The sequence below is a fragment of the Paralichthys olivaceus genome, chromosome 2 (genome assembly GCF_024713975.1).
Source record: "Paralichthys olivaceus isolate ysfri-2021 chromosome 2, ASM2471397v2, whole genome shotgun sequence".
In the NCBI taxonomy this organism is placed as follows: Eukaryota; Metazoa; Chordata; class Actinopteri; order Pleuronectiformes; family Paralichthyidae; genus Paralichthys; species Paralichthys olivaceus.
In genome coordinates, this window is record NC_091094.1 from 16,288,234 (window position 1) to 16,311,646 (window position 23,413).

General features: G+C 41.3%; 5 protein-coding genes across 17 annotated transcripts in view; 3 read left to right on the plus strand and 2 right to left on the minus strand.

Annotated features, from left to right (window-relative positions):
- The window catches only part of scn8ab (sodium channel, voltage gated, type VIII, alpha subunit b), a 46,904-nt gene extending 42,118 nt beyond the window's left edge, over positions 1–4,786 (minus strand). For 4 of the 6 annotated variants that reach the window (XM_020086736.2, XM_020086735.2, XM_069539088.1 and 1 more), the window contains exons 1-2: positions 4,629–4,786; positions 74–411 (exon numbers count right to left, since the gene is read on the minus strand). In XM_020086736.2, the coding sequence (XP_019942295.2) occupies positions 74–355 (282 nt within the window). In that variant the 5' untranslated portion in view covers positions 356–411; positions 4,629–4,786. Of the gene's footprint in view, positions 1–73; positions 412–2,263; positions 2,979–4,628 lie in introns of those variants that run through there. The other 2 variants (XM_069539095.1, XM_069539074.1) reach the window with 2 other exon arrangements.
- A 3,242-nt stretch (positions 4,787–8,028) lies between these two features.
- On the plus strand, positions 8,029–11,326 carry LOC109628964 (calponin homology domain-containing protein DDB_G0272472-like). Of its 2 annotated transcripts, XM_069539130.1 has the most exons (4): positions 8,029–8,197; positions 8,486–9,685; positions 9,792–10,307; positions 11,201–11,326. In XM_069539130.1, the coding sequence occupies exons 1-3, from the start codon at positions 8,168–8,170 to the stop codon at positions 10,269–10,271; spliced, it is 1,710 nt and encodes a 569-aa protein (XP_069395231.1). In that variant the 5' UTR covers positions 8,029–8,167; the 3' UTR covers positions 10,272–10,307; positions 11,201–11,326. The 2 variants fall into 2 exon arrangements, with proteins under 2 accessions (XP_069395231.1, XP_069395226.1); XM_069539125.1 differs by lacking the exon at positions 11,201–11,326 and having other exon boundaries at positions 8,030–8,197; positions 9,792–10,418.
- Positions 11,327–11,688: 362 nt separating this feature from the next.
- Positions 11,689–14,677, plus strand: LOC109629400 (thiol S-methyltransferase TMT1A-like). Its single transcript, XM_020087129.2, has 2 exons — positions 11,689–12,321; positions 13,150–14,677. The coding sequence occupies exons 1-2, from the start codon at positions 11,827–11,829 to the stop codon at positions 13,381–13,383; spliced, it is 729 nt and encodes a 242-aa protein (XP_019942688.1). The 5' UTR covers positions 11,689–11,826; the 3' UTR covers positions 13,384–14,677.
- Positions 14,678–15,262: 585 nt separating this feature from the next.
- Positions 15,263–17,560, plus strand: LOC109629147 (thiol S-methyltransferase TMT1A-like). Its single transcript, XM_020086634.2, has 2 exons — positions 15,263–16,092; positions 17,182–17,560. The coding sequence occupies exons 1-2, from the start codon at positions 15,595–15,597 to the stop codon at positions 17,416–17,418; spliced, it is 735 nt and encodes a 244-aa protein (XP_019942193.1). The 5' UTR covers positions 15,263–15,594; the 3' UTR covers positions 17,419–17,560.
- Positions 17,561–17,672: 112 nt separating this feature from the next.
- atf1 (activating transcription factor 1) lies at positions 17,673–22,996 on the minus strand. Of its 7 annotated transcripts, none has more exons than XM_020086631.2 (8): positions 22,819–22,996; positions 21,912–22,009; positions 20,825–20,947; positions 20,642–20,739; positions 20,413–20,546; positions 19,975–20,157; positions 19,461–19,614; positions 17,673–18,493 (listed from the first exon to the last, which is right to left on the minus strand). In XM_020086631.2, exons 2-8 carry the CDS (start codon positions 22,002–22,004, stop codon positions 18,349–18,351), a joined length of 930 nt encoding a protein of 309 aa, XP_019942190.1. In that variant the 5' UTR covers positions 22,005–22,009; positions 22,819–22,996; the 3' UTR covers positions 17,673–18,348. The 7 variants fall into 7 exon arrangements, with proteins under 7 accessions (XP_019942190.1, XP_019942191.1, XP_069395344.1 ...); XM_020086632.2 differs by having other exon boundaries at positions 20,642–20,733; positions 22,819–22,993; XM_069539243.1 differs by lacking the exon at positions 22,819–22,996 and adding an exon at positions 22,378–22,599.
- Positions 22,997–23,413: the final 417 nt, after the last annotated feature.

A 23,413-nucleotide genomic window follows, 5' to 3' on the forward strand; every position in this document is an offset into this window, starting at 1 on the left:
TCATTTGGACATTTATATGATGAGAGGACGAAAAACAGGGTGGTGCATTTGGCCTGCTGTGGGGCTAACTCACTTTCTTGTTCAAGTAGTAGGGGTCCAAATCCTCCAGCGGCGTGGCCGACATTCCATTAGGAAGATCACCGTAGATGAACGGCACGCTCTTCCCAGCCTCCAGGTCACTGTTTGGCTTGGGCTCATTTTCGTCAGATGTGTCACGGTGACTACTGTCTGATCTGGGCTTGGGCGGCTTCTTGTTTTTCTCGTCATTGATGCGCTTCTCGATGTTCTCAAGCGACTCTGGGGTGAATTTCTTGAAGCTGTCAGGTCCTGGGGGTGCCATAAGGGGTGCGGCCATGTTTTCATCCTGCAGCTATTTCCTCTTTATTTGTTTTCCATCCCAGACATGCAGCTCTAAGGGGAAGAGAGAGGGACAAGGAGTGAGGAGGTGAAGAAAAGTGAGCATTAGGCACTGAGCAAAGATGATGAAGAGCATATGAATGAAGGAGAAAAATCATTGTATAACATGTCATCCTGTTTTTTTTTTCAAATGTAAAATGATTAATTACAACACTGACTGAACAACAAATTGTTAGATTTAAAATGCTGAACATTACATATAATATGCTTGCAGAGTTAATGTATCATATTACATCATGTTATATTGTTTAAAGCTGTATAGATGGAGTTTGAAAGTTCTGCCAGAAAAAGCTAACAAAGCAAAATAAAGCTGGAAAAGTGCAAACATATGGAACATGGACTAGTCGGCACTATTTCTGCTCTGTTCATCAACCTTAATAACCAAAGCACTGATCCTGAATCCCAAAAAGCTCAACTTCAGTTCTTAACACAGGCAAAATTTCTGCTTTCACTATTATGACCCCAAAATCAGAGTTTTCTTTTCTTGTATTTACTGTGTGCCTGTATACTGTATGTCTCGCTGTTTCACACAACATTTTGCAATATTTCTTTCTCAGGGATGTTTATTTTGCATCTTTACTCTAACCATGCAAAATGCAACATACTGAGTCATGTTTTTCCCTTAAGCTTCATATCATTGATATTAACAATGAACACGACGACACTGTGGAATGTCAATGTGTTGGCAGCATCGCTGGTCTCAGTGAGGATCTGTTAGAGTTGTAAAAGCTCTATGCAGCTATCAGCTCATTGGTTTGGTTTGGAGGTCTCTATGCTCAAGAACAAACAACTCTCCATATCAGTCTGTGCACAATAAAGGGGTAAGAGTTTCCCAGCACACAGGCTAAGACAAATATTTTACACTATGCTGCACAATAACAATCTTATATTAGCTTGATGAACATGCAATTTTAGCGAGGAGTCTGGTGCTACTGTTTTTTTACATGTACTTGATATGTCAAGGTATAGGACTGGGCAATAAGACAATTTCAATAATAATCCCAATTTAATTTTCATCAATAGCAATTTAACAAAGTGTGTCAATATATTGCTTATACATTGTTCAACTACAGTGAGGAGATATAAAACGTAACTGATCTACCTCAGATTTGTGAAATGTTTTGCTGTTTATCACTGCTCATTAAAAAATGTTTAAAATGAAAACCTTCACTCAAGAGACTCTTTTTATTTTCATTTATCATGATAATTATCGGTAAACTGATGTGAATTTTTTTCAGCTTACAATGCAGCAAAGCCTAAATTTGTTTCTACCATTTATGTACCACAGCCATTATCATATAAATTAAAGATGAAGCAGATAACTGACTGAGACTTGTGGTTGTATGCAATGGGTAGGACATGAGAATAATACAAATATTGACAGATTTTAAAGAATGATGTAATAATGAGCTGTGATTAAAACAAATTGACAGTAACATCTGACTGTTTTGTTGTTCTCTGTGACGATCTCATCCATCTGATCCACTTGACTTGACAAAATGTAAAAACCTTTATAAAAGTCACAACACACCTGACACAGGCCTCACTGCTGTATTCTGATGTCGTACATCATACAACTGTGTTGGCCAAAACAATGACAACAATGGATTAAACTGTCACAAGATATTTTCATAAATAATTACAGGAAATTTAAGTGGGAGCCATAAAACCTCTGATGCTCTGACTCATTGTATAAGCACCGAGGTCCTATTGACATCCTGCATCTCTCCAGGCTCCCCCTGTTGGCTGATGGCCATGCTGTCTGATACATCACATCTAACAGTCAGGTAGCAGTTCAGGGCAGAGTGAGCAACATTCAAGAAAACAATGACAAAAGAGTACACACCTGGAAATGAATCAGAAAGGAGTGAGCAGGAGAAAATCCACAGGCCGAGAGAAAGACAGAGATCCAACAACTTCTATCTTCAAGAGAGGAAAGAAAGCGGAGCCAACCAGAGGAGCAATGAATTCCTATTCAGGTAACCCAACCTCGGCACAACCTCCAAGTCTCCTTCCACAAATGCAACATCAATTGATCTACAGTCAAGGTGATTCACACCAGGACGCAATAACATGGCCAGTGCATGCTTGACACATGACGCTGGACACAATCCTACAAAAAAAAAACCGGCAGCAGAACTGAGAGGCGACCAGAGGAAAGTCCACTAACTTACTGGGTCATATGAAAAAACACTGCGTAAAACAACCAGACTCTAACTGAAGAAGAAACACTCAAACAATTAGACTGGATCCTGTTGACGTATGAGAGCGCACGGGCCAACACATCGCACAGGTACATCCGAGCCAAATGAGTCCGGAAATTAAAAAAAGATATAAATAAAGATAAATAAAAACTGACAAATTAACAATTGCTGTCTCAGTTGCCTCCAGTGGGGATTTAAAAAAAAAGCTTGTCCGGGTTCAGCAGCGCAACGACAAAACTGCTGTGACGCTGCGTCAGGAGAGAAAGAAATCCACAAAGCCTCCGTCCGGATACATGTAGACATCAAATGAATCCTGTATTGTGCGGTTTGCTCTGTGATGGAGAGATGACATCTGATGGGACTCACCGGACACCGCGGAGACACGGAGCTACAGGGAGGAGGGGGAGGGAGGGAGGGAGGTAAGGAGGGAGAGAGGGAGGGGTGTACTGGGCACTTGCATCAGAGTCACATGGGCAAAAAAAAAAAAAAGAACTTACACATCCTTCATTTCCTGCAGTGATATTTTTATAAAAACAAGCCTTAAAAGTGAGCCCAGCTGCCCTGATAACAACCTGGACGCCAGATATTTTAAAGGGGCCTCTAACAACCTCTCAGGTCCTGAGTGGATGCCACCTTCTGAGCTGGGTCAGTTTCAGGTCAAGTTAAGTATATGACTAGTACCAGTTTAAGACCTGACTGATAATTTTGATGAGTTATAATAATCTGCCTCCCCCCCAGAGGACTGAGAAGGAGTGATGAATTAAATTGTGAAGCACTGGGCTACCGAGGAGATAAACACCTATACTCCTATATTTCTCTGGGACAACTTTGTCCCAATGTGAGATGAAGACCACCCGCTCCCCTTCACATTATATGTTACATCATGTAAATGGACTGAGGCTGATTTGCAGCCGGAAGGTAAAAGTGCACCGTTTTATACCGAGGCGTGCCTATAGGGCCAAAGCCTAAAATACTGCAGTGTGGTTTATTGCTGCTATAGGCTCTGACTAACTAACTCCTAGTAGGTCAGCTGAATACACACCAAGCCATATCCTGACAACTCATCATCACTGGCCTCCGCATACAGCATCCCAGCATAACCCAGTCCCACACCAAAGGAAACAGTCGAACGATTTATAGACAGAGTGAAAAAGAAAAACAACTATATAATGGGCCTTAAGGCTGTACCACACCCGCATATGATGATGTATGGGAGATTCAGAAACCCCATATATGATGTTGGTGTATAGAGCAAAAACATGACGGGGGAAATCTTAATTCTAATGCGTGAAAAGAGCAGGGGGAAAGGTGAGAGGATGTGCCAAACTAAAGACGCACCTTCCTCCTCACGCAATACAGTCTCCGAAGAGATGGCGAGAGGGAGGGAGGGAGGGAGGGAGGGGGTGCACAGAGGTGGTATGTGGGGGTGGGGTGGTGGGGGGTATAAAACTATCATAGCCATAAAATAATGGCAGCGAGAAAACTGCTACGGGAATGAGTCTGCAAAGCATCGCATTACGCATGAAGAGGCGGCTGCGGAGAGCGTGCACTGTAGTTACACAGCGGCCGCTCGGAGAAGTTTTAACCTAATCTCACTTCCCCCCCCATCCTGTATGCGTATGTTTCACATTCTGCCACAGTGGAGTGTCATTCCATCCAGCGGCGCGCAGGCCAACACCCAAATAACCCGCTGTCTGCCTCCTTTCTCGCCTCCGCCACCGCGCCGCATCACAAAGTGCACGTCTTCCCCCTGCGCTCTCTGAAAAGCCCCGCATCTTCCCCGCACCTCTGGCCTCGCATGTTCATATCTGCTCCATGCTACTGGCACGCAGCCCTCCTCCTCCTCCTGCTGCTGCTGCTGCTGATGCACAGACGCTATACGGTGCCAAGAGAGGAGAGGGACCGCTCTGCGGCACTGGGATCATGCAGTCAGTCGACAAAGTAGCGCTGCGATCCATCCCACGGCCAAAATCTCCAGACAAAGCAGAAAACACACAGTCTACTTACTTTTTCTCGCATCAACAGCGGCCCGGACAGCTGTCAGTGAACTGCAGATATAGAAAAGAGTCGGGAGTAACTGCGGCTGTCGCCATATTGTTGCTGCTATCTTCCTTCCCAGTGCGTGCGGCTACCCTGCATAATTGATGACTCTCAGCAAATTGTTAGGGAGTGTCTGTAAATGCCTTTAGTTTCAATAACGGACAAGAGACCGCAGCATCGTAAGCAGAAAAAAAAACACTGTTCCCTCTTCATGTAATAATAATAGTAGACTCATTGATATTCTGCTTGGCAACATTTTTGTTTTCATCTCGATTTCATATGACAATAGGAAATATAGGAATATAAAAAAAAGGGTCCATAATTTTGGAATTAGATCTGAAGTTTCCAAATAAAAACAACTTGGAGCTTACAATTATGAGTATTTAAGTTAGTAATGGAAGAATATAAACGTAAAGACACTGAAGGCACATCGTACCAACATTACCATTTGTTGTGCTATATTGAAGGTGTCCCCAGGCGAACCAAGGACCCTTACAAGGACCCTCATGCCAAAGCTGCTGAATGGAATTCATAAATTGTCAATTTAAATATTGATACCTGCCAAAATGTGTTTCAATGAAAAAAGAGTATTAGGCAGCTGCAGAGCTGCTTTAGAAATGTTTACATGAAGCAGAAAAAAATTAACGAAAAACCCCAGAAATGTCTCAGGATGAAAAAGATACACAAAGAGGACAAAGACAATGAGAAATGAAAGCTTTTGGTGATATGGGCTGTGTCGATGTGCATATATACAGTTTTAAAGTTTGCATATTTGAAGTATTTATCACAGTCCTTGCCACTGGAATCAGTAGAATTTTATGTAAGGACCTGCCAACAACAGATTCAATTTCTAAGCCTAAAATACAGCATTATATGGAGGTTTTGAGCCCAGTTTCATAAATATCCATCCTAATCAAAAACGTGCATACTATACGATCAAATATCTTAATACATATGAAGCAGGCAAAATGCATGGGCTATCAATCAATCCACAAAAAATGTCATTCAGTGGCAAACTGATGCTATATGAAGCTATTCTTTTATAAACCTCTTGAATTTCTTTAGTTTCTGATTTTATCTTAAGTACCATCAGTGGTTCCACGGTGACACAAATGGTGCTTTGGCTGTAAATGTTCTAAATTCAAAGCCAAGGGAGATTCTGCATTCCCAGTGAGAAGGAAGTATAAGCAGTGTCTGACACTGGAGCAAGTTACAATTACTTCACTTAATATAGTTCACTCATCAGACAAGACAATAAAGATGAATATGGCTCTTTTCAGAGACTGGGTTAGCAACTGTTTGAAAATCTTTTTGGTCCACCATAAATGTTCTGTAATGTCTGTAGCAGTAGGAGGCTATGTTTGTTTTTAGTTTTCTGATTCTTTGTAGGGGTTTCTGTGCAGAGTAGATCAAGTCAAGTCAGTGAATTCATTATTGGAACAATTGTGTAATATATTATAACCCTTAGAACTTACCTATCAACCTTCAAAATATATATTTGGAGGGTTTTATGAAGGGGGATTATGAATATGACCCAACAATGTCTCTATCTGGTGGTGCTTTGAAGAACTGCACCTTTAGAAATACTTGCCATGCAGTTTCTACAATTTCATGAAGACTGTGTGATGCAATCCAAAGCTTCCAAAAAAGGGACTAAGTGGACCTTGATTTGTGATAGCATTGTCACGCAACTGTGAAGTTTATGTCTCCACTTTTCATTTAAGGATGTATTCAGTCACGTTTCAGTAAATTAAAATAAATCAATTATTCTCAACCGGACTATGTGTAAAGGGGAATTTGATCAAATATTTATCTAAATAGCAATTAACAAAGACCAAAACACATTAATGCTCTACTGTTAATCAAGGGTTTGCCATTCTCTGCTCATTAAGAAGAAAATGTAAACCTTCACTAATGAGCAAAAACTGAGTCTTCAAACTTAAAATAAATAATAATGTGACATTTATCATGATAATTACCTTTATCAAGTGATATGATCAGATATACACAAGATTCCATATGTAGAATTTAGTGACATCTAGTGGTGATGTGTCATATTGCAGCTGAACACCCCTCACCTCACCCTCCCCTTCCAAACATGACAGAGAACCTGTTCTGCAGTTGTCATAAAAACTCAAAAGGTTTAGTTTGTCCAGTTTGGGCTACTGTAAAAAACCTGGTGGCCTCTGTGGAGAAGACCTGCTTCTGATGTAAATATAAAGTATTTACATATAAAGAGGGTAAAGAAAACAACAATTTATACAATTTAGATGAAACACACTAGTGAAAACTTCTCTTGGATTATTTTATATTCAGTTTCTCCCAATAGATCCATTTCACCTTCATCTTACACACTGGGTCATTAAACTTGGTGTAATTCTTGGCCATTTCAAATTGCAGCTACAAGCACAGTTTACAAAATAAGAAGGTGACACGTGGATGAGATAAATAAATGAGCATTCCCATGTTTTTACTATGAGTGAGCTAGCTAACTACCTTCTGTAGTGTCGTATATTGGGCTTGCGATGATGTGAAGATGATGAAGGAATCTCCGATGACACCGTCTTGATTGTATATAAAAGTTTAATACAAAAAGTTCAGCATCAATACAAGCAAAGCAATCTGCCTGGAGAGAGATTCGGGGCCAATGTGAATCTTCTGTCGAGGCAACTTCATCTCCTCGTTTATATAGGAGGGTTGTTTGCGTAAACCTAAAGAAAATGCATCTGGCTTTCCTCCAGATTGTCCGGTGTCAGGAAGGGAATAGCACCAGCTCTTCATGTTTATACAGTCACAGGAAGGGAGATGACACTAGCCCAATTTTAGTGTTGCACTTGGAACTGTGACCTATCACCCTACCATTTGTTCAGGCTTTCTCCAAATTCCTCAAGACCTGTGGACCTCAAACCTAAAGATAAATTTCTTTTATGGGGAGGACTACACATAGCATTTCAGACACCACAGTAGCATTAGCCTTGTAGTTTTGTTGGATTTCAACAACAGCTGTGGCAGACTACAGCTCAGTTAATGAATTTCTAAAAGGTGTAACCGTGTTAAAAGATGATCTCTGTTGGAGTTGTAATTGTAAAAACGCTGAATTCAATTCAAAAGAAGCCACTATAACGTATTGATGGATTCACAGAATGATTGAAAGATCCATCACAAAAAAAATTTCAATATTGGACTTTCCCAATGACCAGCCGGTGGCATCACCTGACAGAGAGAGAGAGAGAGAGAGAGAGAGAGAGACCTGGAACTACGCCTTTGACATTGATGTGTGTCTCTCTGTAATAGATCAAGGGATGATGAGTATGTGTTTTAGAATAAAGCAGATCATAGCCAAATAGCTCACCTCTTTAAGACAAACAAACACTCACACGAAATACGTCTTTCTGGCAACTTTTGACCATCACAAGATAATACTCTACAACAACGTTTGTACACAGCTACAGAAGAAAATACTCTACAGAAACCTTGTTTATACACTGCAGTACCTTTTAATCAACATGGAGAGGATCAACAGCACAAAATATGAGGTAAGACTTTTCTAAGGAGGAGAGAGTTTGAGGCAAACTTTATTTAAGTGTTATACTTGTTCAAACCACCTTAGATTTTCTTTCATTTCTTTATCTTATCTAGGGGATGAATTTCCAACAAACCCATCACAATAGTTGTCTGACATTCAGACTGAGTAACATTTTGTGTCTGTATGTAACAGTAGTTTGCCTGACATGCTGCTCCTGTTCACTTTGCTATTGTGAATCAGAAGAAACACCTTTTTGGGAGTGTGCTTTAATTTGTTCTTTGTATGTTGTGTCTTTCAGTCACTTGGACAAGTGCAACCCAAGGATTCAACCCAGCGACACAGTTGCAGCAAAAGCAAAATGCTGCAGGACCTCCGTCAAGCCCTCCAGGACTCGAAGAGGGAGAATCAGGAGCTGGCAGCTGAAAACGCCCGTCTGAAGGAGCTGGAGGCTGAAAACGCCCGTCTGAAGGAGCTAGAGGCTGAAAACGCTCGGCCAGAGGAGCTGGAGGTTAAAAACGCCTTGCTAAGGAGGCTGGAGGTAGAAAACGCCCAGCTGAAGGCTGAAAACAACTGTCTGGAGGAGCTGAAGGCTGACAACTACAGGCTGGTGGGGATGGAGATAGAAAGCACCTGTTTGAAGGCTGTAAACACACGGCTGAAGGCTGAAAACGCCCAGCTGAAGGGGGTGGAGATAAAAAACGCCTGTCTGGAGAAATCAGAGGCTGAAAATGCCCAGCTGAAGGAAGAAATCGCCCAGCTGAAGGCTGAAAACAACCGTCTTGAGGAATCAGGGGCTGGAAAGTACATGCTGATGGGAATGGAGATAGAAAGCAACTGGTTGAAGGCTGAAAACACACGGCTGAAGGCTGAAAACAACCGTCTAGAGGAATCAGAGGCTGAAAATGCCCAGCTGAAGGTAGAAAACGCCCAACTGAAGGCTGAAAACAACCATCTGGAGGAATCAGGGGCTGGAAAGTACATGCTGATGGGGATGGAGATAGAAAGCAACTGGTTGAAGGCTGAAAACACATGGCTGAAGGCTGAAAACAACCGTCTAGAGGAATCAGAGGCTGAAAATGCCCAGCTGAAGGTAGAAAACGCCCAACTGAAGGCCGAAAACAACCGTCTGGAGGAATCAGAGGCTGAAAATGCCCAGCTGAAGGTAGAAAACGCCCAGCTGAAGGCTGAAAACAACTGTCTGGAGGAATCAGAGGCTGAAAATGCCCAGCTGAAGGTAGAAAACGCCCAGCTGAAGGCTGAAAACAACCGTCTGGAGGAGGTGAAGGCTGGAAAGTACAGGCTGATGGGGATGGAAATAGAAAGCACCTGGCTGAAGGCTGAAAATGCCCGTCTGGAGGAATCAGAGGCTGAAAATGCCCAGCTGAAGGTAGAAAACGCCCAACTGAAGGAGCTGGAGGTAGAAAACGCCCAACTGAAGGCTGAAAACAACCGTCTGGAGGAGCTGGAGGCTGAAAATGACCATCTGAAGGGTCTGGAGGTACGTTACAGATCAGCTCATTCTGATTTGAATAATACTGGATTGTTGATTTGTTTCAGATTCAGACTTTGAAAAAGTGAAACTTATGCTGTCTCTGTCTTTTCAGGAACAGGCCTTGAAGACCGACAGCTACAAGGGCAGGGCCAAGAAGGAGAAAAAGGAGAAGAAAGAAAGGAAGAAGAGAGATGAGGAGGAGAAGAAAGAAAGGAAGAAGAGAGATGAGGAGGAGAAGAAAAAAAAGAAGAAGAGAGATGAGGAGGAGAAGAAAGAACGGGAGAAGATAGAGAAGGAGGAGAAGAAAGAAAGGAAGAAGAGAGATGAGGAGGAGAAGAAAGAAAGGAAGAAGAGAGGTGAGGAGGAGAAGAAAGAACAGGAGAAGATAGAGAAGGAGGAGAAGAAAGAAAGGAAGAAGAGAGATGAGGAGGAGAAGATAGAAAGGCAGAAGAGAGATAAGGAGGAGAAGATAGAAAGGAAGAAGAGAGATAAGGAGGAGAAGATAGAAAAGAAGAAGATAGAGAAGGAGAGCAAGGGGACGATGAGCAGGAGGTTCCGCATTTTTCTCGCCAAATGCTGTAACTTCTGCTAATCTCTGACTTGTACATCTCAAGAAGTCTTCATCTTGGTAATTCTCCCAACCAAAAACAATTAAGTCTAGGTCTAAACAGATGCACTGACAAAGCCATCACTTTATCCTTTGCTGATTGCTGCTGATACAACAGCCATGATAGTGCATAAGATTGACACACACTGGTTAGTGGTTCTGGCACCGTCTCCAAAATTGAAGGCCATGTGCCTGGTGATGGAACTTTTACCACACATGGACAGTTCAATTTCCTAACCGATCTTACGGAATGAGTTAACTGCTGGAACCATAAGTTCCTTCCTGCCCATGGGTCTGCAATTTGTAACACCGAAGGATCAAATCCAAATGCCTTCCACTTAGTCTCTCTCTAATGTATGGGATTGATCAGTCATATCTCCTGGTGTCTGGTCAGAATCAAAAAACGTATTTTTCACATCTGAAATAGTTTTCAGAGCTGTCACAGATGTATCTACATCACTCTCTTCCACCATCTGAAAAATCTCATCACTGTTCATACTAGTCTCTATCTTTAACATTTGCTTCTGTGTTTCATCTACTTCCCCCTTAAATTTCAAAGATGTCATAACAAGTGTCTGCGTCAAAGATGTTGTCACTGTTTTAGTATTCATCCCCTTTAAAGTCATAGCTCTAGCGGTAGCCTCAGTTGATGTATTAACACTCTTAGTTGTTTCCCCAACAACTTGGAGTTCTAAACTCTTATTTTCATCTATGACCACTAGAGTAACTATACTAACTCTGAGTCCCAACTCTGACCCTTAACTCACAAACTGTGGATCATAAAAAAAACATTTATAATCACCTTGATCTTCCTGCTGGGGCCTATATACATAAATGCTACAATCTCCTTCAACCTTCAGTCTTCTCTTGTCGTTAATGAACACATACTTTCCTAATGATAATGTGCTTGACAGATCGAAAATTCTGCCATCTTCCCCGTGGGCTCTAAGCTTCCCTTCACCAATGTTTTCTCCTGTACACTGGCATGGGAGCTGAACTGATTTCCTCAAGGTCACTTCAACCCTAACTCTAGTGACGTTTTGGTGTGACCCTTTTCCGAACTGGTCTTGGACTCCTTTGTCTAACTGAATATCTTGCAGTGGAATCATAGCCCTTTGTAAGCACATACTGGCATTGGCAGCTACAAAACAGAGAGCAACAGCAGCGCAGTAGAGAACTCCTCGAACTCTCCACCTTCAACTCTCAGGCCTCTTAATGAGTCTGAAGCTAAACCTGTGCCTCCAGTTCCACAGGCTCTCAGAAAAGCAGCTTCTGATGAGGATGATGATGATGAAGATACACACAGCGTTGTGCTCTACATGGTTTACTCTGAAAAGTACTTGAAGAAAACGACAGAGGATGGGTCACGCTTCCAGCAGGTGCAGAAGAGAAGGGAACAATTCACCTTTTTGTAATGGGCGCGTTTCGAGTTCCCAGCTTTTATTTTGAAAGTGTGAACCGGACCTGCCGTGTCGGCTGCTCTGAGTCACAGTGAACTGTCTGCAGCTGTTCTACGTGTCCGAGGTCGCCCTCCGCCAAGATGTCTGCGGTAATGAGATGTTGTTCTCTGGTCGTGTACGCGCTGTGTCTGCCTCTCCACCTGATGCACGCCCTCGGCCTGTTGGGAATCTACAAACGCGTCTTCCCGTTCTGCGTGCACCGGATCTCTGTGACGTACAACAAGAAAATGCACGAAAAGAAGAAGGAGCTGTTCCGCAGCCTGCCGGAGTTCAGCGGCTCCGACCGTCCGCTCACCATCCTGGAGATCGGCTGCGGCACCGGGACTAACTTTGAGTTTTACCCGCCCGGCAGCAGAGTGATCTGCACCGACCCCAACCCTCACTTCCAGAAGTACCTGAAGGAAAACATGAGCGCCAACGAGCACCTCACGTACGAGAGGTTCCTGGTGGCGTCGGGGGAGGACATGGGGTCAATCGAGGACGAGTCGGTGGATGTGGTTGTCTGCACCCTGGTGCTGTGCTCTGTCAACAGCGTACCGCAAACCCTGCGGGAGACCCACCGCATGCTGAGGCCTGTAAGTTGTCTGACTACTGTAATAAATAAACACGAGTTTAAACGACATGTAGCATTAGGTGGTTTAATGCACTGCTGTTCTTATGAGGACGTGCTGGTTGTTATTCACGTTGGGCTTATCAAAATAAACTTTCACTTCCCCTTTGCTCTGGGTGTGATCTTTCAACCATGATTGGACTAAACTGGTCATGTGATACACTCAGTTAGAATTTAATAAAACCCTTTGCCCTGAACTTAACAACAGTACTTTTTATTCTGTTTACAAATGTACATTAGAATTACACTCTACATTACAAAAGAATGCTTTATGGTGTGAACTGGATAATGAGTTGTGCCACAGTAGTATTTCTTAACAAGCTCATCAGACTGAACCTTGATTCACTGGCAGCAGGTTAAAGGTGTTTTACAATTGTTGCACCCCTGTTGATATAAATTCCCCTTTTACTTTACTGATCATCAATATCTATATGATGAGAAAACCGAGCTCTAAACAAATATGGAATGAAAGCATGGAGTTGAAGTCCAAGTAAATTGACTCAGGCAAAAACTTATATAAGATATCAGTGGCGTGGGAGTGTTGCACCATGGGATTTGTCCATCAAACTCATTTTGAAGCTGCTTGTTTTAAGGTTAAAAAAGTTGCGTAGTGTTGCTTTAAGTCAACAAACATTAAAATGCTGTTGTGCAGTTGAAAAATGAAACCATTGGTCTTAACTGACTTTAACACGCTGATGCAAAACATGCAAATCAGAGACATCCTCACAAATGCTCTTTTCAAAGTTTTTAAAAATTTCTATTATATAGATATAACACTATTTTTCCTTTGCAGGGTGGAGCCTTCTTTTTCATGGAGCATGTGGTCGCAGACGCCTCGACCTGGACATACTTCTTCCAGCACGTTTTTCAGCCTGTGTTGTGCTACTTATTTGATGGATGCAACGTCAACCGGACAACATGGAAACATCTGGAGGCGGCTGAATTCTCTGAGCTCAAACTCAGACACATTGAAGCTCCACTCATCTTTTTAATCAAACCACACATCATAGGCTACGCTGTTAAATAGATTCTGTCTGATCAGCTTCATAGTGATCCTGCCTCACAACCACCATATGACTAGGCCAACCCTATAATGCCTGTCCTCAACTATAGTGTGTGATATGATCCCAGTGACAGAGAGAATGGCAGTCAATTTGACTGATTTTATTTTTGCACTAAACGTTGCACTAAATTGGTTTATTTGCTTTAAGTCTTGCGCAAAAAACAAATTTCAACCAAACTTTGTGGAGGGATGGGGTCTGAGTAGAACCCAATAAATCTTGATGCGTTATTTGGATTTAAGGGCAGATCAATCTTCTCTGCAACATATGCCACTATTCAACTTTTGTGTGTGAGGGGAGATCATGATTCGCATTATACAGATGTGTTTTTGCTGTTGCGTTGCTAAGTTACAAGTGTTATCTGTCAAGAGAGCCATTAAGTCAGGGAGTGTGAGCTAATGTTAGAAGTGGAATGTTCTGGTGAGGACATAACTCTTTGACTTGGTCGAGATGACCGGGCTTGTATTAGCATTTATGAAGTTTAACCATCATTTTCAGGGGGGAAGTGTTTTGGATGCAGGAAAATGGTCAGATTATGCTAATCGGGGTTAGATATAAGAGAGGAAACATTCTGTGTTAGAGTGAGAATATTACTTAAACATGTATCCGTGGCAAGTGAAGTGAAGAGAGGTATTTTCCCTCACAAACATATAGTGTGTCATAAAAATCAGACACATCCAGTGGGCTGACATGTATGAGTGTATATAATTTGGTGCGGCTGAAAAAATCTGAATTTAGAAGATTTTGTTATTTTTATAAGGGGGGGGGGGGGTCTATTTTAAGCCATATAACACAGTGTTAAGTTTATATCTCTCCAGCAGATAAACATTCAGAGTCACGTGTTTAATTGGTTTTCCTGTCCACTGATTTTGACTATGTTTCTATGTTTTATGACAAATATATCATTAAGGTTATCAGTCCTTTTTTCCTTAATTTCTACTTAAAGAATGAGTGTTATGCAAAGACATGACTTTAAGGCACTGAATTACATAGCTCACAATACTAATTTTGATTGCAGTATAAGTATAAGAAAATATATATCTTGAAATAAATCTTTTTTTAATCTTCTATGCTCATCATTTCTGCTGATAAATCAGTCTTATGCTGCCTCGGTGAATGTCTCTCTGTTAGTGTTTATCTCTGCTACTGCTGGATTTACTGCCTTAATGATGTGACAGTGGTGCCTCTGATATATACATTTTGCTGTGACTAAAGTGGTTGTCGTGTCTAAATGTTATGTATTAAATATTTCAACCCAGATGCAGTGTTGTTATTTCAGATTAAACATGTATTGAGAGGATATAGAAAGAACAGTTCTTAATTTAAGCAGAACCTGTCACACACATCATTCTGCCATGGTTAAGTGGGTCTATACTGTAGTATTTTTACTAAAAGCGCAGTAATTTGTCAGTAAAAGAAAATTTGGCTTGCTGACTTTTTGTCGTTATCATACCCTTTATCATAGTGTAATTGAGGCCTAAAATTTTACACTTCAGTCATAAACTTTATTACAAATTAAATAAAGGTTTACACGTTGGTGTGTATCAGCAAACAAACAATGATGGATATGTAGGTGAAAGGCTCATATAAGCCCAATTTATTGGCTGACCAACCATAATTTATATTCTTATGTGTTTGTAACTACCTCATATAACATGTTGATTTTGTATTGTTATTTATAAAGATTCCAAATTCCAGCTGTAGGTTTCACATTATAAACACTATATATACAGAAAAAGTAAAATTATATATGGTGGCAAAGGAAACCCTGTCTGCTCCACTGTGGCTGTATGAGATCTGCTGTCATCTACATAAAAATTACAAAACTACACTAGAAAGTTTGAGTGAAAATATATTTATTTTCCTGCAGAATCAACATTTCACAAACAGTGTTCTTCTTCCCCACCCCTCCCAAGAAAACAACTAAACAAACGTCACAATTACTGTCACACTTGATGTTCCATATTATTCTGTGTTGTATCTTATCTACACACTGAGTCTGAATGATGAAGTCATCATCATCACACTCCCACCATATTCAGACTAGCGCCATCGTGTGGTGGAGGTGGTGTAGCACAGCCACGGTGTCTCAGGTAATAACGGTGTAATCTGTTGATCTGCTAAAGTCTCCAGCCTTAAATCCCCTTCAGTCAGACCTCGTGTTACCTCAGAGGAACATGACGACTTGTCTCATGAAACTCTGCAGACTGCTCTGCTGTGCATTGACTCTCCCATTAAACCTGATGCAGCTCACAGGCCTGTGCGGTGTTTACAAACGCCTCTTTCCCTTCCTCGCCTACAACATCACGTTTTCATACAACGCTAAAACGCACAGGATCAAGAGAGAGCTCTTCAGAAACGTGGGCAGCTTCGCGAACAGCGACGGGACCCTGCGCCTGCTGGAGATCGGCTGCGGCAGCGGAGCGAACTTCAGGTTCTACCCCGGCGGCTGCACGGTGACCTGCACCGACCCCAACCCGCACTTCAGCGGCTACCTGCGCAGGAGCATGGCCGACAACACGCACCTGACCTACGAGGAGTTCGTTGTGGTGTCAGGGGAGAACATGGAGGAGGTGCGGGACGAGTCTGTGGATGTTGTGGTGTGCACACTGGTCCTCTGCTCCGTCAGGGACGTGAAGGAGGTGCTTCAGGAGGTGCGGCGCATCCTCAGACCTGTGAGTCTCGACATGTCGCTGCCACTCCCTTGTGAAATATTAAACTTGGATTGAATGGCTTCATGTGGTTATGGCTTCGTGTGCATGGCTGGATAAACCTGATAGGCAGCCCTGAGGCATTGAACGTTGGTACTGACTTTTAAAAAAATCTTTCATGAACTCATTTCCAACGGTGTGAGGTGTCAAGTTGCCTTTAAGTGTTTATTAAATACAGTGCACACCACTGAAGGAGACCCAGATACCGAGTACAGAATAAAACTACGTGCATCAGCTGCTTGATTTGACAAAAACTAAATATATTCACTGGAAAAAAACAAGATTTTGACACAAGACCCAACAAATCCAGAATACAGGGTAAGGTAATACTGCAGGCCTTTGGCTGATATTGCACTTTAGCAGTTCAGAGTCCTTTCAATTTGCAGCAAACCAATTTCCAAATATCCACTGACGTGCAGTGAACCTGGGGTTTCGGGGCCTCTGAGGATCTGCAGCGTTGGCATGGTTGATTAATTGATTGCACAAGTTGCAAACACTATTTTGATGGTCCATTCTTATTAAGTAATTACATCTATATATATTGCTTTCTATCTTTGATGTCACCCATTGACCAATTTACATTTAGAGCATATAAGTATGAACTTGCTCAAGCTGCAAGGTAGAAGGATAGAGTGCTTTTGTTTTCTTTCTCTTTTCTTTTTCAGTTACACATATGTTGCAATAGTTTGTAATGCATCTGTAGCAATGTGAAGGATGTTTACAGATGCAAGTATACAGTAGACGCCCTAGAATAGGTTTGATTCTATGATGCAAATTGACCTGGTTTTCTCTGCACGGTCTAACGACTACTTCAGTTAATTTTTCACTCACTTTTGATCAGTGTCTGAGATGTGAATGATTTGAAAGAAATTTCATATCTGATGACATCAACTGGCAATTTCACAATTGTGTTTTATCAGGATCACCCCACATGAAATACAGTAGCTCGACAGCTCTAACCAGTAACAGTCAGGAAGCTGAGCAAATGAACGGTTATAGAGCCAGATATGACTGATCATGCATTGGTGGGTTTTTGTTTGCTCTCTCCTACAGGGCGGAGCCTTCTTCTTTTTGGAACATGTTGTCTCCGATCCGTCTTCATGGACATACTTCTTTCAGCATGTGCTTGAACCTGTGTGGTACTACCTCGGGGATGGATGCATGATCACCAGAGCCACATGGAAAGATCTAGAAGCTGCTGGTTTCTCTGAACTTCACTTAAAACAAATTGAGGCTCCAGGGGTGACGTCATTGATAAGACCACATATCATGGGATTTTCCATTAAGTGACTGCAGGGGAGAATGGACGCATCATTTTGCTATTGTTTAGGGGGTCTATACTGTAGCATTTTCACTCAAAGCTCATTAATTAGTCAGTTCTTACTGTTTGTAACTACCTCATATAAGATGCTCAAACCTACAAATTCCAGCTGTAGGTTTCACATTATATCTACACAGAAAAGGTTAAATTATATATGATGTGCACCCCTGTGGCTATATGAGATCTGCTGTCATTTAAATTTAACAAAACTACATTCTCTAAATTTTGAGTGAAAATATATTTATTTTCTTACAGAATCAGCAACATTTCATAAACGCTTTGTTCTTCTTCCCCACCCCTCCCAAGATGCACATAATAAATATTACCTGGACACTGTGCTTTTTCCCTGATTGTCTAAGTAACTGCCAAGAAACAACCAAACAAACAACACTCGACGTATTAATTACTGTTACCCTTGATATTCCATTGCACAAAAATAAGGAATGACAATTGTAATGGAGAGATACAGGGAATTGCTGGTTCATAAAATTAAACAGGAATTTTGTCTGTGAGTAATTATACAGGCAAAACTCTGCAGATGCTGTAAGAAGAAGAAAAAATATCCAACAGTAACATTTAAAAAACAAGAGAAAAGGAAGGGATACATTTAGAAACTGAGACTTAAAAGTTAAAGCTCATGATTTCATACCTCCCAGTATTAAAAATGTACACAACTATAAATGTTATAGAATTAGCAAATTTAGTAAAAAACAGCAGGTGGAAAAAATGGCCAATTTCTTTTTCATTTGTTGAGTAAATCTCACTGTGATCACAGGTCACTTATGTATCAAACAGAGTAAAAAAAACTGGAGGATCTCAGCCTGAAATGTGTTCCCAGAAACCCCAACATGTCCGAATGGCTGAGCTGTGTGTGCCACACCTCAATCCTTGACCACAGGTTATCCTGTTTTAACACAATAAAGATCCTTTAATGTTTTCAGTTCTTCTATCAGGGTCTTGTTTTGGTTCTCGAGAACAGCTACACGGTTTTCCAGGCATTTAACATATTCCTTTTTCTTCCTTCGACATTCACGGGCTGCCTCTCTGAAGAGGGAGCAAACGAGCAGTTAGTAAAACTGAGGATTCATGTATTCAGTGCGATAAGTAAGAAATAACATTACAATATGCCTAGACAGTCTCCCTGTACATTGTTCAATACTTTGTTGCAATAAGCTAATTAACCCATAGGGACCAGATATGACATATGCGTTTATATACTTTTAAGACTGGGTGACGTATGCTTGCTTCTCCCTTTGGAGCAGATGAAACATGTACGTCTCATTCACGAAGTTTTCATTTTCAAGACATGTGACTTCATCGTTATTGGCAGAAAAATACTAGCAGGAAAGGCGAAATGCATAATGGGAAATGTAGTTTATTTGTTAGCATTCTTAGCCAGCAACAAAGTCGAAGGCCGAAGATCTAAGTGAGAGGAGCGATATTGAAACAGATTAATGTTTTGTTGGCGAATACTACGAGACCCAGTGAACGTTCTTGCTCACTCTGCTTTCCAAGACTCAGTTGGTAAGAGATATGCTTGAGGAGGAAGAAGGAAGGATCATGGCAGGTTTGCCAACTTTGTTGGGTTTTTTTATATTTACAAAGTTTAAGGAAGCGAAAAATAATTTATAATGGAGACGCCAAATGTTTAAGCTATCAAACATTTTGCAATTCTGTCAGCTCTTCAGAAAACCCTCAGGATTTAGGTGATCACTTTCAACAGTTTTAGAGTGTATTTCAATTTGGCACTTAAGATCTGTATGGGTTCATGACCTCTTAATTAAGTAGTCTTTTATATTTGGATCTACAACAATTTAATAACATCCATATGAATCAGAAAAATCTAAATGATTCAAATGTTTGTTATTAATCAAGTGGAAAGCAGAACATACATTATTAATTATGACAGTACTAAAAGGAGCATTAATTATAATCAACACTACTCTGCTTTACCGAATATACCAGAAAATGTTTTTCCACGTGTGTATAAACCCTGAAACAGCACACTTACCTGTTTTTTGCAAGCCTGATTTCTCTCTTAAATGTGGGATCATCAGTCTTGCCCTGAGACATTCCCACAGGAGAGGTCATAACTACAGTCTGAGGCATGGAGCTGGATGCGGACGCTGTGCGAATCTGGTATGTTTGTACCTCTCCTCCTGCACCTGGGAGAAACAACATTCAAGTCATTTGTTTATGTTGGAAGTTTTTGGTCTCAATACGGAGACAAAATGTTGTTATACTTAAGTAAATGCCCTGTGTATTAGTCCTCATGCTTGCTTATTGAACAGTAGAATTTGCCAGATATATCCACACATTTTATTGGCCATCACATGTTGGTTTGTTACAAATTAAACTGAACCAGGGCAAATAAAATAAACTGATTCTTTGACACTCTGGCTGAAAACATAATACATTTTTTGGCATCTAACGACCTGCCAAATTGTCCTCCGGACTACGTTAGCAGATAAAACCAATTTAGAATTTCAGGTCAATTTTACTAAACCACGTCATGTTCTGCTCACCTTGTACAACAACCTGGTTGCTGGGCACCAGTATCTGCTGCCCATCAGGTGTCTGGGCATATTGAAGGATGGTGGTGCCTTGCTGGGCTCCGCCAGAGTTGGCCATGGTGACAGCCTGTAATCCCTGAATGCCTTCGGATCCTGTAGTCGCCAGCTGGATTGTTCCATTTGGAGCTATAGTAACTGGAAAAACCACACAGATGGCAACAGAAGAGAGCAAACAAATTGTAAACATTGCTTAAGGCTAGGTTATCATTCTGGGAACTAAAGAGCACTCAGTGTTAATAGATCACACTATCAATCCAGCAAGAAATCTTGTGTCTGGTAGACATCATATTAACTCTATACTGTCTGGTGAGCATACTGTCATAAAAGACACAGTTATTTGTCATATCAATCCATCATAACTGTAAGCACATAGAAGGGAAATGTTCGTACTGTACTGGCCGGTGCTGGTCTGGTAGATTGGGGTGGTGGGTAGTGTAACACCTGTCACTCCTGTGGATGCTGGGCTGTTATCCTTTCCATCAATGTGTGTCACTTCCTCAGAAGAAAGCTCATTTAGGATTTTTCTATAAGGTGATAAGATGAAGGTTTATTTAATTTAAAAAAAAAAGACATTTACACTGCAATAGTCTTGTGTTTAGAGTGTGTTTTTTTTTTTTACCTGTATGAGGGCCGCCTTGCCAGTATTTCTCTGGTGTGTTGGGCTGTTGCTCCACTGTCTGATGAGTCCTGTGAATCGTCACTGTCTGAACCCTGAGACTTGAAAGTTGATGTGAATTAAAAACTACATAAGCATAAATATATATAATTATACAAGTGCCAACAAAAAGCAAGTGGTTTTTACCTGTGCAGACTGCACCTGAGGGGATTGAATGACTGACGACTGTGCAGACTGGATCACTCCTTGCACCTGAAACTGACCCCCTGGCAGTTGTACAACAGCCACAGAAGAACCACCTAGTGACATCTGGAAAAAAAATCCAAAAGTAATTTCAAATGCACAAAAGAATATTTCCCATTGTAATTACATTAGATACACACTTTAATTGTAATTGAAAACAAAGCTGAAAACTACCCCTGGTGGCATGAGGTGGTTTTGGTTGTCTAGAATTTAGATAACTGTAATGCAGAATGAGAATAGAAAAAAAATACATTTGACATGCTCAACAGTATTGTGTCTTTCAAGTAACAATACACTGGTTATTCTGGGATCTATGTCCTTCATCAGGAATAGTGTCAATGAAAATCCAGAGTAACTGGAAGTTAATTTCCCAAAGACAGGTTAATTGCTGAATTTTTACTTCTATATGTATATAGTGAGAACCACAGACATAATCGAATTTTGAAGTCTGCAAAATTTATCACCCAGTCAGGTACACAATGTTTCCTACAGATTGAATAAATATTGTAGCAGCTTCAGGTACATGAACAAGTACATCAAGTAAAGACAGCAACAGAAGGAGCGAGACTCCATCAAACACACCAGTCACACTAAATCTCAGATTCAGCAATCCCTCACTGTACTACAAATTTGACAGAAATGCATTTTAAAACATTTAAAATGTTGTTTGTAAAATTGAATGCGGTACAATTTGGAAAGACATACATTTGGTGAGATTATTCTCCTCTAAGTGCTGATAAAGAGTTAAGCAATGTAGAAGCGTCGTAGTAAATGATCAACATGGCCGTCATGGATCCATCTCACATTTTTAGCCATATGTCATATGTAAGAGTTAAAGCAAACATGCTACATACACCTGCAAATAACCTTTATGAATAACATGCCAATCTTGGGATCTAGTGTGCTTTCAGTACGATGTTCACAAACAAAATGGACAAGCTGTATTAGCAGATCAAGTGCAACCGTGGCACCATAATGCAGTGCTCGAGATACTTTTTTAATGGTGTTTTGAAAGGGATCTATGAGTTACCTGCTGGGCTATCTGTGAGAACTGAGAGGATGTGATGATAGTGGGAATGGTGGCAGTCTCAGTGCCATTGCTGCCCTGCTGTACTTCTTCCATAGTAACTGGGAACAAATAAACCAGTATTACCGTTCTCACAATGGATCCGATCTAACACAAGAGCTGTCTGCCTCCGGGGCCACTGTTATTTGCAGTGACTTACTCCGCTGTGTGCTTCTTCCACATTAAGTGTTATAACAAATAAACATGACAAGTACGGAATTAAATAGAGCGACGTCAAATCACAGTTTATTCATTTCAATAATCATCCGCTAAACATTTGACTTGAAGCTAATCACAAATCAACTTCCTTTTTGGTTCAATCGTGTGAGCTAATGCAACAAACACGTAGTTCAGGAACACAGCTAGGCCCGACAGTCAATACTTCACATTACTAACTCTTTCCCGCACGATTTAGCGTTAAATGTCACACATTTACTGCTAAGAGGTCCGCGCCACCCAGGGAAACCGTTTACGCCACAAAGTAAAGTTTCCATTCGGGTCATTGCTGCTAGAATGGCCGAGGCTCCGTCGCTGGTTCCCGGCAACTCACAATCGGTGAAACGGATGTTAACACATTTTTAAACCGTTAAAAAACAAGCCGCTCCGGAGCGATTGGCGCGGTAACTTTCCCCGCTGCGATTCACAGAATGCTGGAGCTTTTGTCTCAATGAGTAAATATGTGTAACTCTGTCACTGGCACGCAAGTTACCGCGTCAATAGACGTCAGCGATACGGGGAGCCATTAAGCTAACTACACCTTCCCTTTTCGTAAAACGGCGAGGAGTGGACCGCCGCCATTACCGCCGCAGCGTAGCAGAGACAGCCAGGGCAGGCGAGCACAAAACTAGCGCTCAGACAGCCCCACATTTACCTTTGCAAAAGCCGCGTTACTGCTCTTGTTCTCGGCGTGGACTTCGTGCAACTCGTGTGTTTACTTAGAGAGAGGAAAGCCCTGGAAAGTTACTTAGCAGCGACAGCTAACAGCTAAAAATACAAAGACGTCAGCTAAAAAAAAATTAGCTGAGCACTTTTTCCCAAAGGAAATGGGCGGGGTTGTGATCCGAGCCGCATTACGTAAAAGCTTCTCCGGGCTTTCTGATTGGTCGAGAGAGTTAAGAGAGCAACTGGTGGACAGACTCTGAAAAATTCAAACCTCTGTGTGTGTGTGTGGTTGTGTGTGTGTGTGTGTGTGTGTGTGTGTGTGTGTGTGTGTGTGTGTGTGTGTGTGTGTGTGTGTGTGTGTGTGTGTCATCAATGAAAAAGTTGTTGGGTGTGGTCCGGAACATTAATAATGAGTAATACCTTCCAACTACAAATTAAATTTAGACACTATTAAGAGTAATCTTTATTAATAGAGCTCTTTTTAAAATCCAAATTATTATGTTTGATCCCATTGCAAGACCACCTCCAGTTTTATGCTACTTCGTGTTTTTGTTTTTAACACGTTGTATGGGGACATTTTGTAC

Excerpts from the sequence above, each read along its gene's own strand:
- atf1 (XM_069539243.1), bottom strand. The coding sequence starts at position 22,450 with ATGACCCGAATGGAAACTTTACTTTGTGGCGTAAACGGTTTCCCTGGG. Across the intron at positions 20,948-21,911 it reads TCTCACAGATAGCCCAGCAG|ATGTCACTAGGTGGTTCTTC; the intron begins GTAACTCATAGA and ends TTTTTTTTCCAG. Across the intron at positions 19,615-19,974 it reads CAACCAGGTTGTTGTACAAG|GTGCAGGAGGAGAGGTACAA; the intron begins GTGAGCAGAACA and ends TGTTTCTCCCAG.
- LOC109629400 (XM_020087129.2), top strand. The coding sequence starts at position 11,827 with ATGTCTGCGGTAATGAGATGTTGTTCTCTGGTCGTGTACGCGCTGTGT. Across the intron at positions 12,322-13,149 it reads CCCACCGCATGCTGAGGCCT|GGTGGAGCCTTCTTTTTCAT; the intron begins GTAAGTTGTCTG and ends TTTCCTTTGCAG.
- LOC109628964 (XM_069539130.1), top strand. The coding sequence starts at position 8,168 with ATGGAGAGGATCAACAGCACAAAATATGAG. Across the intron at positions 8,198-8,485 it reads TCAACAGCACAAAATATGAG|TCACTTGGACAAGTGCAACC; the intron begins GTAAGACTTTTC and ends TGTGTCTTTCAG. Across the intron at positions 9,686-9,791 it reads ACCATCTGAAGGGTCTGGAG|GAACAGGCCTTGAAGACCGA; the intron begins GTACGTTACAGA and ends CTGTCTTTTCAG.
- LOC109629147 (XM_020086634.2), top strand. The coding sequence starts at position 15,595 with ATGACGACTTGTCTCATGAAACTCTGCAGACTGCTCTGCTGTGCATTG. Across the intron at positions 16,093-17,181 it reads TGCGGCGCATCCTCAGACCT|GGCGGAGCCTTCTTCTTTTT; the intron begins GTGAGTCTCGAC and ends TCTCTCCTACAG.